General features: G+C 31.6%; 1 protein-coding gene across 3 annotated transcripts in view; it reads left to right on the forward strand.

Moving 5' to 3' along the window:
- Positions 1-17,628, forward strand: part of LOC130891671 (protein PALS1) — a 118,837-nt gene that overhangs the window by 68,064 nt on the left and 33,145 nt on the right. For all 3 annotated transcript variants that reach the window (XM_057796541.1, XM_057796540.1, XM_057796542.1), the window contains one exon: positions 16,039-16,264. In XM_057796541.1, coding sequence (XP_057652524.1) covers positions 16,039-16,264 — 226 coding nt within the window. The remainder of the gene's footprint in view (positions 1-16,038; positions 16,265-17,628) is intronic.

A 17,628-nucleotide genomic window follows, 5' to 3' on the forward strand; every position in this document is an offset into this window, starting at 1 on the left:
ATTTATTTTGGCCTCTGTTAAATCGTGGCGCCACGGAAATAGTACTCTCCCCCTATTCTTAATAGTAGTCAAACAAATAATTTAAAATGAAAAAATCTGTTACTTTGTACTTAAATTTGCTGATTCGAATCTCAGAATACCGTGAATAATCTTTCTATAAAAAATGCATTATTTATTAATATAGACCTAAAATCAAGATTATTTTTTTCACGAGAATATATTATATAGAAAGGTAAAAACAAGCTTCGGCTTTTAATAAGTGTTACATGATTACTATAAAAGTAACAAATGCAATACCCTGTATAGTTTATGAATTCTGTAAATCTAGGTTATACAGATATTAACAATTCAATTATACCATACCCAAACTATATGGTTGTGCAAGAAATCATTTGACTGATGTTGTGGGCTTGTTACGAAAAATATAATATACAACACCTCTCGCATTAAGTCATACCTTACCAACAGGTAAGGGTTGATACAACGATGTCATCTTGCAAGCCATTAGAATGTGGAGTTCCCCAAGGCTCAGTACTAGGTCCTATTTGGTTTCTTCTCTTTATAAACCATATTTTAGGACCATATCTTGTGACCCAATCATACTTAACTCATGGTGGGTTACTAAAACTAAAGTTTTATCAGATAAAAGTTATACCACCATTGACGTCGTTGTATCTGTAAAATTTTTAGGCTTGTGTTTGACAATTCCTTGAAATAGGAGTTACATATCCTGAGATCAGTTTCCAAAGAACTGAAATAATCCACCTCCTTAACAGTTTATGATGCCTTTATTGAGTTGCATCTCCGATAAGCCCTTCCCTTCTGGGGTGCGACTCAATTTGAGCGAATCTTCAAACTACAAAAGAGAGATGTCAGATATTTACTAAGACTAAACAGCAGGGCTCACTGCAGGGTCTTCTTTAAAAGATTAAAAAACCCAACTCTTCCTTCTTTATTTATCTTTGAATGCGTTTGCCTAATTAGTAAGCACGCTTTTCCAATTTCAGAAAGATCGTTGCACGGCTATCCACTTAGGAACGCGGACCACGACCTTTACCTACCTACTCGTTCAGAATTAGTTACGGGCTCAATATTTTACAATGCAAAAAAATGCACAACCACTTGCCAATTGAAATCAAATCGATATAATTTTTTCCCGCATTCTTCTATTCTAATAATAATAGACAATTCCGGGGATGCTTTCTCTCAGGATGGTAATGCAAAGATCAGTAATAAAGCAAATAATAATTTGAATTACTAATTCTAATATCAAAGTGCAAACTGTTTATGATTTGACATATGATATATATAGTTTTGGCCTCAATAAGCATTGGGCACTTATTTGAGATAACTCTGGCTGAATGTTACAACGAGTGCACATATTATAGAGGAGGGTGCATCGAGTGCACATTTGCAGGTATAAAGACGTAATTTTTTAATTATTTTCAACCTAATACCAAAAATACATTCATTCTTAGAAAAAATGATTTTTTCTATCAATTTTTGTTCAATTATTCATATAATATTGATTATTTTCTCATTTTGGAAAATCTTAGATGTTGCTGATGATTTTTGTTTTGTATTAATAGTGCAGTCATTGAAGCGAAAAATAGGGTCTTAGCTCCGAATTTTTTTTACTGTGAAGCGATTTGCATTAAATTTTGGAATTAGACTCATCTTATCCTTAACTTCAAAAGTGAAAATCATCTGAGCTCCATCTATTATATTCAAGGGGTGTAAACAACCCCTTGAGCAATTTTATCGCTAGAAAACGTGTTTAATATTAAGGGTGAAATTGTAAAATGTTTTCAAATACAATTACCTCATAATAAAATCATTTTCAACCCCTTGAAAACCTTATAACCCTAAAATAATGAATACTAAAATTAGACAAGTAATGTTAATAATAATATTACTTATACCGATAAATTCATTGCAATTATTCATAACGATTTATTAAAAATTTATGTGGTCACTTGGAGTCAATTTTAATTTTTTAAATTAAATTGTATTCCACTGCTTAAAGAATTATTTATGTTGGGCAGAACTAATTAGTAACGAATATTTATGTAAAAAATGCACCCAAAAAATGTGCTGAATTAAAAATTTTAGTTAACATAATCTACCAGTTAATTTGGTGATAATTTAATCGATTTCTCACTCAAATATTTGAAAGAAACTGATTAAATTAATACGACGAATAAGCTTAAAAATCTACCAGGGATAATCCGAGCAATAAACATACTTACCTTCATTCAAATCTGTTAAGACAATAGTTTTGGGTCTTCACTTAGCTCCAAATATTCATACTCCGAAATTTTCAGTTTACTAAATAGAAAGAAATATCACAAAAAACTATGTTAAGTAAAGTAAAATGTAATGTTAAGTAAAAGTAATTAAAAGAGCTACAACTTTTTTCATTACAATATATAGTGAAAAACCTTTTATTTTAAAACTGTGAAGGGTCAAAGGGCTCAAGATTGACTATAATTGCGCTGCTCTTCAAACAATCATATCTCCATCAATTTTTGTGTGACATTTCTTCATTATTGTTTTATACGTATCCTTCATCATTTTGAAGATATTATGAAAAGAATGTGGTTTTTTTCAGAAATTCGAAATTTTTTTCTTTCTTAAAATCGTGATTTATGTGTTCCAAATCAGCCAAACTGCTAGAATCCATCAAATTCGTTATACCAAAGTTAATTCTAGACGGAATACGATTAATTTTAACTATGGTAAAAATGGTACTTATAAAACCCGTTGATTTAAAAGAAAAAACCATTAGATGTTCCTCTTATTTGCATTACAGCTCACTCAATTTAAGTGCAAAAGACTTTTAACAGTGCTCATTTTAAAGCTTATTTCAAGCACTACAAAACCCTATTTCATTAGAATGCATAAATTTATCTGCTCGCCCCTAAATAGAATTGAATGCATCTATTAAATATCAGACCAAATGAAAAACGGCTTCGATCTTTAATATCTTGCTTAATATTGCACTTAGAATACTTTATAACAAACCAATTTGTTCAGTTTTTTACCTGCTACAATTTTTTATCTATAAAATTTTCGTTAAAATGCATATTTTTGGAGATATTTGCAAAAAACCTATGAAAAACGTGGAAAAATTCCGAATTTTCAATTAACAATAATTTGAAAAGAATTGGGTTTTTTGAAAAACTTCTTAGAATATTTTTTTCTCAAAATTAGGCCACCGAGAAGGGGTGGCAACCATCCCTAGGGTGGGTGCGGAATTCACATCATTTTCACTTTTGAAGTTAAGGTTAAGATGAGCCTAATTTCAAAATTTTATGCAAATCGGTTCACAATAAAAAATTCGGAGCAATAACGCTTCAATGACTGCACTATAATGATAATAATTATTCAAAATTTCGTATGTTTGCTGGTCCAACAAGCTAGCAGCCAAATATACGGAAAAGTTTAAAACAATATATATGAATCGAAAGGATTTTCAATGCTCGTTCTGAAAAACCAAACCCGAATTTTCTCGTTGATTCGATAAAAAGATATTAATTAAAACCGTGGTTGCAAATTCAGATTAGAAAATATTTTTTATTTCCGTCCCAAAGTGTCCTCTGGAAAAACTAAAAATACTTATCAAATGCTCCTAATTCTCTTGTTTTAAAAATATTTTCCTTTTTGTCCAACGTCTTAAGGAAACCTAAAAAATATTAACTAATTATTCCAGATTATTGCGCTCGCATACAGCCAATTCACAGGCCTGTGCGCAATGAATAATCCTGAATAATTAGTTAAATTTTTTTCAGGTCATCGAACGACACAGGTACAGTGCGCTAGATGCACGAAATGTTTTCTCAAATGTACCTGTGCGCTCGATGCACATGCGCTCTTCACATTTCACCCCCTGGGTAGTCACTTGGTAGTTTCAAACAACTAGTAAAGGTGAATATTTAAGGCATACTTATGTAATTATTTCATTAAAATAATGTCTAAATAAAAATTGTTCATACAAAATAATAGAGTCTTTATAAAATCAGATCAAACAAATCGTGTTTTTGAAACTGTCGCAATCAACAAACACGACTATTACTGTGGAACATATTTTATTAAAACTAAACTAAAATCGAAACAAAAAAATGATATGTCAATGTGATAGAATGTGTGGACTAAATGGATATTATTCGAAGAAAGATATACACATTAGACAGACGAAGAACAGACTAGCTGATAAGGTTTAAGTATTTCAAGATCTATGAAAGATATTTATGCAATAATGGATTTGTAACGTTTAAGAATGTGGCGACATAGTTTAGACATTAAAAAAATAAGGACTGTAAATAGATTCATTATCTATCTAGATACGGGATGCTATACGATCAACAGAGAATTGGATGAGTCATATATAAGATATTTGGAAATTGATTCCAAAACTATAGGCTAGTTAAATAACTTAATTTATGGCTGAGCAATGTTTGTCTCAACTTTCGACGCTAGACGTTGGTTAAAGTGGTAGTGGTCCTGTATGGATGGGATTCTCGATTTCTTGGGGGGAACGCCTCCACTCGCGACACCGGCTTCGATTTCAAATTAATACGTTCGATACGCGACAATTATGGAAATCTAATTTGACTTCGCCAGTTAAATAAATTAATTTATGGATAACAGATTTTAAATGGTTCCCATCAGGATTGGTGAGATAATTCCTCCCTTCTAAAATTCAACTTCGTTGGCTAACGAGGAAATTGAACACTAGTCAGGTTCATTGGGTGGTTTCCTGTCGGCTGCATCCACTGGGAATAAAGTTTCTTTTTAACTATGGTTCCTCCAATTAGAATAAGAAGACAATATATAATTATTGTCTATACAATGGACCTTGATTTCACATTGGTGAATATTTTATAGTTCGATGTTCTTGTAGAAATACTGATTCATCGGATAGAATTTAAAACAGGGTTTGCCCATGAATAAGTTGTGACAATTGTTTTTTTTTCTAATGTTATTTAGGAATTACTATTTTTTAATCTTTCATTGAATCTAGAACAGCTTTCTTTATCTGGTCTGTAGAGATCGATTAAGTTATCAAAGTCAAAATCATTGAATGAGTCAATAGACATAATAAAGTTAATTCAAAATTGCTTACAAAAATATTATTAATTTGAGCATTTCCCTATCTAAAATATAAGGATGAACAGTACATTTCCTTGGGTGTGCACTCCTTGCAAGGTTGAGCAATGTTCGTCTCAACTTTCGACGCTAGACGTTGTGAAAAGTCGTAATGGTCATCTATGGATGAGATACTCGATTTCTTGGCAACTACTCCACTGCGAACGTCTCCACGAATCGCGACTCTGGGTTCAATTTCAAATTGTTATTTTCTATACGCGACAATTATGGAAATCCAATCTGACTGCGCCAGTTAAATAACTTAATTTATGGTTAAAAGATCTTGAATGGTTCCCATCAGGATTGATGAGATAATTCGCTTCCAAATATATTATAGTGACGAACAAAGCACCGATTAGAGTAATTAATTCAAGAACATTTGTCATGACATTTATTTTGACAAAAGTTACAGCAAATCTGATGTCTTATTGACGTTAACAGCACCCTATGATATTTTCAAGCCAATTTTCTATCCATTAGAATCCAGAGTAAGATCTAGAAATATTTTATACATGTTAAATCGAAAGCTTGAAAAAATCAATCACTCATGCAATTAAAATAGAAGATTCCTAGCAATGTGCAAATGCTGTTGCTGAACTAATTGCTTTTATTTACAACCATATATGCATGACTAACTTCATTGAAGGTTAACTATATCTAATCTTTTCACGGTAATGGAATTTTTCCCACCTCGGTGTGTAATATACTATTAACAATTTTATAATAAAAATTTGTTTTAGAAGAATCGCTCTGTTACTGTTTACTATTTGACATTTGCAGGTTTCAAAGTGTCGGTTTACAGGTAGTAAGTTAAGGCGGATAATTTTAACTCAGTTTGCCTTGTATATTCATTTGAAAATGGCACTTCCTGCTTACGATGACCCATTGCCTAAATGGTTACAGTATTTGGTTATAAATTCTTCTTCACTAAAAGATAAACGATGTCGCCTCTAGTGTCATGTGTTAAACAGTACTACAACATTTTCCAGAGAACATATATTTTAGAACAAAAACAGACCCTGTTAGGTTCAAATAATGGGAAAAAATTAACAGTCTGTTTAGATAATGGTTGGAATGGTTAACATATGGATACGTCAACTGTTGACTTTGACATTACTATAAAAGGATTGTGTTGCCATTCTGCCGTTCTGATATACATCTGATATTGGAATTCGACAAGCATTAACACCTGCATCATTAATTCTCCATTGATTTTAGGTTTTTTGAATCCACATACCTATATACATCTTTATTTTGCAGGATATACAAAACTTGTGTATCGATTAAGGACTGGTTGAAATAAAATTTCCTTAAGCCTATTATTATCAAGCAAATATCAATAACTCATCGAATAAGAGAGGGGGCAGGTTTTAATTTTTTTCCGAAAAATTAAAACAAATCTTCACACAAGTTCCTCAAATTCAAAGAATGTTATCTCGTTGGAAAGGATATGTTGTTAAATATGTGATCATAGATAGTTATTAATTCATGGAGTTTCTAATTTTTCTATGTATACGAAAGCTCAAAAGATTTTCGATAGATGGCGTTAGCTACGCCGTTTGCATTAATATTTGAGTCAACATTACTCAAGCCTCTTACTCTCAAGGAAATATCAGTAACTCTTCATATAAGGGGGGGAGGGCGATTTCAATTTTTTTCTCAAAAATTAAAACAAATATTAGTTCTTAACACATTAGATCCTTAAATACAAAGAAAGTTATCTTGTTGAAATGGATAGTTTGTTGAAATATTGGGGGCGTACATTATTTACCTGACGCGTCCAAGGGGGATCTAGCTGAATCTCATCTAATCATATAATTTTTTTAACGTAAAAAAATGTCCAAAAACGCCTCTTGTAATTAATGGACGCCCGCTAAGAGAAAATGATTCATAAACAAATCTATTGAGCTAAAATAAAGTGATATCTCTACATAAAATGATGGTTTATGAGAAACTGATTTTTTAAAAAATAAGGTGCATTGTGATAATACACGCGATCATATTCCTGAGCATCGAACAGAAAGTTAAGCTTTAAAATATTTACTTCAACTATATGATTGGTTGATTCGTTGATTCGTTGATCCGCCCATGATGGAATATATCTTATTATTATCTAGTGATAATCAAGAAGTGCTTACAATCATTTAACTATCCAATTGAGATACGATGAGAAATCATGCTTTAAAATTCAATTCACATTACCAGCACAGGATCATTCATGTTTTTAAAATGATCATAAAAATTGAATATTTACTTTAAAAAAGTTTTATTGGTACAGAGACTCTTGTTAAATCATAGCATTTGTTACTTACTCACTTACGAAAAATTATGTCCGGAAAGTGATGTCCATTTTGGGTAATACATTGTTGTAGCCTTTGATGGAAACTGGCTTCAATTCTTTGCAGCACGCCTACATCAATCTGGGTGACGCCAAAGAAAAAAATCACAACTACTCAAGTCCGGTACTGCACACCTTTGGGCTATGAAGTGGTCTCTCGTGAAGCTGTTGTGGGTTTCTTTCTGCCCAATACCGTCAATTTTATTTGTTAACGAAGCCATTCAGATGAAAATGGCCTTTGTCACTCATTAAGGGTATGAAATTTTCATTTTCTTCAAAAATGGTAAGCATTTATCGACAAAATTGTAATCGCTGGTGGGAGTCTTGCTTTTTTAACAGCTGCACGACGGCTATCTTGTAAAGATGGAAATTTAGATCGGTATGCAGAATTCGTCTTACGTAAATGCTATGAACAAAGGAAACGTTAGATACCAGTCACGTGCCTCTCCTACCACGAGCGCCCGTGTACAACCCACTTCAAAAACATCTGGTTCCTGTGGATAACCCTGTAACAAAATATTGTTTGGCAAACAATGTTTTTGAAACAATAGTCTCAAGTATCATAATACACAAAACCAAATTTATTTCAGTGGAAGAGTGTATACATGTATCAATAAGCATTAATCGTATTTTTGACGTCAAACGATATATAAGTCCGTAGCAAAATTAAACCAGTATGCGGAATTAAATATTATTAAAATGAAGCAACTTTCCAGTAAATATACCCTCAAATTATAGCGGAATGCGGGAAAAGATGATATCGATTTGATTTCAATTGGCAAGTGATTTTGCATTTTTTTGCATTGTAAAATATTGAACCCTTAACTAATTCTGCACGTGGAGTAGGTAGGTAAAGGTCGTGCTCCGCGTTCCTAAGTGGATAGCCGTGTAACGTTCTTTCTGAAATTGGAGAAGTGTGCTTACGAATTAGGCAAACGCATTCAAAGATAAATAAAGAAGGAAGAGTCAGGTTTTTTAATCTTTTAAAGAAGTCCCTGCAGTGAGCCCTGCTGTTTAGTCCGAGCAAATATCTAAATGCTCACTTTTGTAGTTTGAAGATTCGCTCGAATTGAGTCGTACTACACGTACCCCAGAAGGTAAAGGCTTACTGAGATGCGACTCAATAAAGGCATAATAAAATGTTAAGGATAAATTTTTTATGATAAATCTAGTTTTTCAAACGTTAAGTAGTGACGGCTTCGTCTTTAGGATATGCATAAGCTGGAGAGAATATAAGTCGCCCTGTGAGATTAAGATATATTTGTTGCCAAAAAGAGTTAGCGGAAAGGACTCAACAATATGTAGAGCTATCTATTCGAAAGGTTTTTTGTGACACGTTGTTTCTTTATCGTAAGTAATTTATTCTTTTGGTATAGTTCGCAAAATTTAATGAAGTTCTTTATACCTAATTCAATTTCATATGTGGCCATTTATAAGTTTATTTGATTTTTTTTGGTAATCCCAATAATCCGAGGAAAGGTTTGATAGATTTTCTTTTAGAATTAAGGAAATTAAATTCATCCTCTAAGATATATTTTATCATTGCTCGTAGTTCTTTGAAATTCAGTTTATCATATCTAATACCCAATCTGGTAGGTTGATAACATTTATTTGATTTTCAATCAGAAGCGTTTAAAGACTTTGAAGTAGTTTGATGATGATGATGATGATGATGATGATATTGTTTAACAGGAGATGAGAAAAACTTTTTACGTGGTGAATTTTTTCGATCAGTGATAACAAAGATTTTGTGCTTGTAAGATAAGGTAGGCATATAATTCTTTAGGAAGTCTGGGTAGTAAGGAACCGTGGAAGATTTGGACATTTTTGCAATACCTGGCATTTAATATGGATAGCTTTGTTATTAGAATTTATAGAAACTGAAGTTAGAAAGACTTTATGGTGTATTTTTTTTTCTTAAATGATACTTTGTTTGGTAAGGCAAGTTCGAGAATCAACAGTTTATAATTAGGATTATCTGTAGTCTTAGAAATAGTTAGAGAATTGTAGTGTGGTGAATTGACATTAAATTATCTATTGATTACAAGTCAATGGGTTTTATAGTCAATAGAAGCAGAAAAATCTTTCAATAAGTCGTTGCCTAAAATATCTTCAAATGCAACGGGAAAATAATTTGAGAAAACGTAAAATCGGAGTCAGAGTAGTTAAAATAACTGGGTCATCGTTATGACATTTGGTATCGGGATTCAGATAATCAATTTTAAGGTGAGTTAGTGTCAATGAGAAAACGAGAAATTTTTTTAAGCAGAGATGAGTCGATAAAAATATAGAAGGTTAAAATTTTAAAATATATTAAAGATATTTGGCCTGCATAAGAATTACGTTCCTCAAGGTAGCCACCGGAGTGTAACGAGATGCTAGTACCTGGTTGCGAGTTATTTCTTTCATCCGAATTGCTAGAATTTTTAATAGAAAAGGAATTCGCATTACTTCATGGTTTATTTTGTCTATTATTGTTATTGTTGGTTTTTTATACATTCATAAATAAAATTTTTACAAGAATAATTGTAGATTTTAATGTTAATTCCTTGTGTTTGTGTATAAACGTGCCTAATTTCTTTAATTTCTGATTTCTTGGACCTTTTGATATATATTAATGCATCTAAATGTTGTTGATTTTTGATATCTTCTGTTTCAAAATTAGTTTTTTTTTAGAAATTTTTAGAAGATAATATTTCACGTTTCGACTTTTCTTTAAGTCTTTATCAAAATATGATATGGACACTGATAATTTGCGCTTTTATATTAATCAATAGATCACCTTTATCATGTATATCAAAATACGAATAAAATCAAACTAGAACTTTCTTCTAATAAGAAAAATTAATTTTTCCTTAGACCTTACATCTTACATATGTAGCAGTACTTGATCAATCAAATTATTTGTAGTTTTATTAGAATTTACAAAATAGAGCTATAAATTTGTCTTAAATTATTTTTCATTTATAGCTTTTTCGTTTTTATGAATATGAACCATTTCTAAAAATTCTAGTTACATGGTTCGTTAACGCAGTTTTATTTTTTCTATCGTATCGATGACATTTTAGTCTATTTTCTAAATATTGAGAGGTCTGCCTGTCAAGTCAAATTTTATCTTTCAAAAATTACTGAAAAAGCTATTTTTAAAACAGAAGAGACCTAAAATCAAGAACATTTAGATGCATTAACGCATGCCTAATGTTATATTGAAAGTTAGGTTGTAAAAATTATTTTATTAGTGAAAATATTAGGATGATTCCGGACGTTCGTATATTTATTCTGAGGTCTATTCGAAAAAGGATAAAGAGAATATGCCCACTTTTACTGCAAAAGATACATTGGCGAGTACAATTGGAATTTATATTTTGGTATTTCGAAATTTCATGCGGATATTCTTCAAAGCGAATTGAACAGCTTCTTCTAAAGTTGAAAGCTTTATAAATTCAACAAATATAGAGAGTTTTCTGGTTGCAATTCTAATTGCCATTGATCTTGAATCCTTTTCCCGAATATCTATCAAGTAGGTAACATTTAAAAGAATTCACATTTTTCATTAAAAGGATAGGGTTGTCAGTGATTGGTTTATTCTAATTCTATAAGAAACACGTTCGCACTCGTTTTCCCTCGTGTAGTCTCCTCGAGAGTTTGAATCAGGCTATTTCCTGGTTTCTGTAAATCCTTGATTCTAAGGCAAAAATAATTCCAGTTGTATAAGTGTTGAACGAAACAGTACCATTGATTGAAATCATAAAAATAAAGAAATGTTGAATGAAGAGATACTATCTGGAATAAATATGTTAATAAAATTAACTGATCCCGTCGGATATTCAAAATTTGAAACATTAATAAAAAAGAAAGATAAATTCTTTTTGTTGTTCAACATTGTATTCAATAGAATATAATAGAATAGATTAAAACAGAACGTATATTATATTCTCAGTTATTTTTATTCATAATCACTTTCATTCTCGAGTCATGGCTAAATTAATTTAAATTATGAATAACTTGATTACACCATTATCATTTGAGAAATTCACTTGCCACAGATATTCCCATTTTTACGATATTTATACATTTTTACCTTTCTGTGCATAAAAAATCAACAACTGGTAAATGAATATTTGGAATATTTATTAGGTTGTATCTTTGAAAATATGCGAAACAATTAATCGGCAATTTTTTCCAGAATTAACTTATAAGGCCAGGTTTCTACACATTTTACTTTTTATATTATAGAGTGCCATACTTTGGAGAAAATATGGCCTTTATTAAGCAAAGTTTGTAGCAAATTTACTACTGATGAAATGATATCGTTATTTTCAATTATAAAATGCCACAGGATCTCTCCGTTGGGTGTATGTACCACAAGGAAATAGTGTCCAAGTTTGTCTGCAATTTATGAGAGGCTATAGCTGGGTCCTGGTGAGGCAGGTCATCTGCATATGTTGCGGTAGTTGCGTTGTTGTGTGTGGGAATATCAGCTGTGTACATAAGGTAGAGGATCGGGCCAAGTGCCCTTCCCTGTGGAACTCCTGACATAATTGGATGTAAAGTGCTGGTGTGAACTTGGATTTTGACTTGAAAGTATCTGTTTTGCAGGTAGAATTCTAGGATTTGGAAAAGGTTGTGCTAAAGGTTTTTCCTGATTATATATAGTAGTCCATCATGCCAGACCTGGTCTCGAATGTCTGAACGATATCTAAAAAGGCTGCCGAACAGTATTCTTTATCATCACAAGATTGGTACATTTTTTTGTGGCTCGATGAACTTGTTTTATGGTGGTATGTTGTTCTCTAAATCGAAATTGATGGTTAGGTATTAGTCTGCTGGCTTTTAGATCGGTTCTATTTTCTCAATCGGTAGTTTTTCAAGAAGTTATGAGATAACTGTTAATAGGCTTATTGGTCTGTAATATACAGTGTCTTCAAGAAGTTTCCCTGGCTTAGGAATTAGTATAATTTGGGCCACCTTCCACAAAATTGGAGAATAATCCGTTCTTGATTCTGCATTGTACAGTTGTGTTAGAAACTTCAGCCCCTTATTTGAAAGTTTGTAACGTTTTCACTTCTCACAGTTTGCACTTTTATTATTATAAACATTATACGGTATAAACTTACCAACTTCCTTTTGTAAATAATTTTCTTTATTAGATATTTTGTCATATTATCTTCGACTAGAAATATTTACATATTATATTTCATATCTCTTTTGTAGTTTTGTATATACTTGTTGGTGAAATACTGGGTTCCCGAAATTTAAGTTATTTAATACAATTTAATTTGTCCTTTTGTTGTACTATTTTAATTTAAACAAATTGAATGTTCAGTTTATTTTCTTTTGAGGTTAAGTCTTGGTCTACAGGACGCAAGCATAATTCGAAATTTGCCAGACGTGGTATAACTGGTTGCAGAATTATGTTGCTTGTTAGAGCAAAGTTGTTTCCTTTGGAAGGTTCGAGCAATATCTAGTTAACTGTTGCCTTATTCAACTTAATATTTTTATAATATGATCAACCATATTATCAATGTTTTCTTCAGTTTTTAAAGGAACTTGAAGATTCCAGCAAGCTGTCTAAATGAGCACGAAAAACATTCCAATTGGTATATTGTTTTACGTCCAATTCGGTAACGGTGTTTATCTAATATTAGTAAAGATTTTCCTTTAAAACTTGTATCACTTCCATTGTAAGAAATGTATTTAAAAAAAATCAAAAAACAACAATATCGAAGATGCAAGAATATTAATAGATATAATATATCGGCGCACCAAAAATATGTTCACGATTTTACTGTTTACTCTCTGGATGCTAAACAATGAACAAAATATTAAACATAAAACACCTCTTCATGTTTTCCACAAAACCAGATGATTTTAATACTAATTTCTACGAATTATCCCTGCAGTTGAAAATCCCCAGAGCTACCTGTAGAGTACGTCGAATTTAAAATATAAAATCCCCGTCATAATTTGTGATATACCTGCAAATGTGCTCTCGATGCCCCCTCCTATATAATCTGTGCGCTCGATCCATCGTGCGTTCGACTCTAAAACTAAATAGAAGTAGTAGTTCAGTTTATATAAAACTCAAAGGACTATAATGCTTCACTGAAATGACACAGATTCGATGAAGTTTTTGTAATAATTCATTCATAGTTTGTAACTAATATTTGCTATTGAACTTTTTAGCGTTTGAGCGAACACTTCGTATGTTTATATGTTTCCACTTGAATTTCATCAAATCCATAGATAAAACCAGGAACTCAAACTGTACTTATCACTAGTGAATGTTTTCCTTTTCCCTTCAAAATATTATTAAGATCCGTTATTACAGAAAATATTTAACTCGATGAACTACTGAATCGGGTTATAGTACACAAATGACGAATCTTCTGAACCCAAATGTTGAAACGATTATGAGAATTTTTTATTTTCTGAAAAATGATCGAGAGATAATTTACCTACAAATAAAAGAATTTAGCAATTTTTATAAGATTTTCTGCGGCCGATAGTCTTATGTTGTGCTAGAGATAAAATTGATTATAACCCAGTCGACATTATTAGCGAATATATTTTTCATTGGAATCTATCGATAACTAAAAGGAATAGAATATAAGAAAGAAAAGACTATGAAACGTATTACTCAGAAGAAATTTGATTCTAGGCGACAGACAGAGACCTAAGAAGACGAGGACAGCCGGCTTTGCAGTTTGCCAAAATTCTATTCTCGAAAGCTGTCGAATGTGAACTCGCATGACGGAGGCTAATATTCATATTGATTCTCTGTTTACCTATCACCACTTTCGATAACTATAAATAGGAGAACTGTTTTTTTTTAACCTCCGATAGGCTATAAATAAAAGACAAGTTTATATAAACACCATCACTCATGAAGTTTTCTCCATACACACGATTCATTCTCCGATGGATTTCTGTAGTCTCCAGTATGTAGAAAACGAATCGCAATTCACACTTGGCAGGCTAGTTTACGTGGCTGTAGCACAACGCCGATTGACGCCTGAATGTCAACAACAGTCCTCGTATATTGAGATTTACTATTAGACCAAATATTAAGTATTTTACTCGCGTGAAGTTATCAACAGATTTATGCCACGTATATTTTGTAACAAAATCAACTGTACTTATGTGTAAAAATATTAATACAGGAGACATATAATGATATTATAATAGGCTACAAAATTTTATTACAAAAAATTTAAGATTAGGTGGTTAAGTGGATAAAAAAATCTTAAACATTCACATATTTCACATTCCGAACCGAGGACCAAAGGTATAAAAAGAAATTATTTAACTATTATAAAAGTTCACATAATTAGAAAACAATGGACTAAAAATTGTAACGTAAGATTTTTAGTAACGCCAAATAAATTCATAAAGTTTACGTTTGAGCGCTGATGCGTACCGTTAATTTTGAAATGGAAGACCCAAAATTTGTTAAAACTTTTACGAAGAATACTTAATATGGAATTTATTAACACATTCTAATGTAAGTATTTTTTATGACGCACAAAAAGTTCATTAACTTTAGGTTTGGGCACTGTCGCGCATCGTTCGTTTTGAAATCGAAGTCCCAAAACTTATAAAAAATATTTACATCGCAATTTTTTTTAATAAGTGAGTGTCCTTTGCGATAGTTTTCAAAAACGAACCAAAAAAACCAAAACGAACGCATCAGCGCTCAAACGTAAACTTAATGAATTTATTAGGCGTTTTTAAAAATACTTAATACTAAAAATAAAAAGTGAATAATTTGCTTATAATTTTTTAGATCTTCGGTTCAGAATGTGAAATATAAACAAAAACACGTTTTTAAACATTTTCTATTTAATTAATCTTCTATTTATGATATTCAAATTTTGTAGTTTATTATGATGTTATTATAAGTCTTGAACTCAGCTGCCCCAAATTTCACTGTCGTAAATTGTGGTGCAGAGTCTCCGTACTTATCTTCTCTTTCATTTTCGTAGGTATTCGGCCTTTCAAAAACAGATATTAAACGACAGTTGATACTCAATTTTTCATTTTCAGAAAAATATTCATATCGACTCACTTATACGCTGTATAAACACAAACAGTCCAAAATAGCTGAATGTTCAGGTTGACGTCGGAAACTTCTTAAACAACCCTCGTATATTTAACAAAATTAATCTTATTTTGATTGATTGTTTATATAATTAATCATTTTATGTTTATGTGATAGACGAAAACCGAAATTGAAAACGTCAAACAAAAAAGGTATTCGTGTGATGAATGATTTGGAAACATGACTTGATCATTTGATCTTCTATCTTTGTTATTGAGAAGGGTGTTGGACTAACATCCAAAAAATCAATAATCAAATTAACTCAAAGGCATAACAATTCGCTTTTATGGAAAAAAATTCTTTGTAATGATATACCAGCACTGCATAAAGTAGAAGCAGCTTTTTGAGAAGGTCTGAAAGATTGCCTGATCATAGAGTTTCGAACAATGAAATCCATTTCTTTTAAAAACTATATGATAAATTCTATTATAAACATATATTTTTATTGTAGGCCTCGTCGACGCTCGGGCAGCAGTATCGTTGTACTCGACGGGGAGCTAGATCCAGTAAAAAAACACCCTGACGACTTGAACGATAGTTTAGGGTACAATAACATGGTGATGATGATCCCCAGTGAGAACGGACCCCATAGGGAAATGGCCGTCGATGTTCCAGATAGTTTCATCGCCAGAAATAAGACACCGCCTAGGTATCCACCACCTAAACCTATTTTACAGGTAAGAAATGAAGAACCATTTTTAGTAGAAATCCCCATCGAACATTACAAAAAAAAAATACTGAAAAGTATCGATTTTTTTAGTATCAAATAAATACTTTTCTAATGTGTCTTGGCGTACAACTAATTTTTAATTCATTACGTCCTACGAGTTTGATGTAGGACTCGGGAAAGTGTTTTTTCGAATAGGGTGGGGTGCGAGGAGCGCACGTGCATCTAGCGCACACTATCAGAAAGATGATGAACGTTCAAGAAAATTTGATCTACCGAAGTAAGTCCTAGAGATGGGCAAACATACGAACTTATGAATAATTATTATCATTAAGACCAAACGAAAAACCATGAGCGAACATCTAAGATTGAACAAAATGAGCAAATGTTCAATATTATATAAAATATTGAACAAGTAGAAAAAATTCCAAGAATGACTGCATTTCTGTACTAGTATTAGGTTAAAAATAATTTAAAAAATTGCTAATTTTGAATTCTCCACAAGAAAGCCCTTTAATTTAAAAATGGTTAGGTTAGGTTAAGTTAGATTAGGTTAGGTTAGATTAGGTTAGGTTAGGTTGGGTTAGATTAGGTTAGGTTAGGTTAGATTAGGTTAGATTAGGTTAGATTAGGTTAGGTTAGGTTAGGTTAGGTTAGGTTAGGTTAGGTTAGGATAGGTTAGGTTAGGTTGGGCTAGGAGACTATGACTATTATAGCATTGATGAGAAAGTATTAAATCTTTATTACTCTGTTGTTAACTCTTTTATTATTTTTATCCTTTCATATACGGTAATCAACATTTCAAGCTAAATATAGGGATTGAAGATAATAACTGCAAATGTGCGCTCGATGCACCCTCTTATATAATCTGTGCGCTCGATGTACGCATTAAAAAAAATATTAAATATATTCTGTCACGTCTGGTTCAAGAAATATTTACGAATTTGACTGAAATACATAATTTTGGTATTAATACTAAAAAATAAATTAAAAAGGACTAATTTTGGCTTTCTTTTTATAGCTATTTGAATTAGTTTCTCTTATAATTTACCAATAGTAATCCCCTTACATATTTTCATCAACCTTTACATTGTGCTAAAAACGTTTCAGCACAATTTTTTCGCCTCTCATACTTCCTAAGTTTCCAGTGAAAACAATTGATGCGAGTACAGAAAATGAATCTTTAATGACATTTACAAAAATTTTCCAATAAATCGGAAACAATTTTTTTGGGGTTTTCACTTTTTTTTCCCAAAAGCCTTCGAGCCTTATTATACAGAATGTCTCAAAAACTAAAATTTAATATTAAAAATATACTAAAATACCAGTGATGCGATAATTTTTAATTTTTGTGGTCTGTATATATTCTTGGAA

Source organism: Diorhabda carinulata, chromosome 3, assembly GCF_026250575.1.
Source record: "Diorhabda carinulata isolate Delta chromosome 3, icDioCari1.1, whole genome shotgun sequence".
Taxonomy (NCBI): domain Eukaryota; kingdom Metazoa; phylum Arthropoda; class Insecta; order Coleoptera; family Chrysomelidae; genus Diorhabda; species Diorhabda carinulata.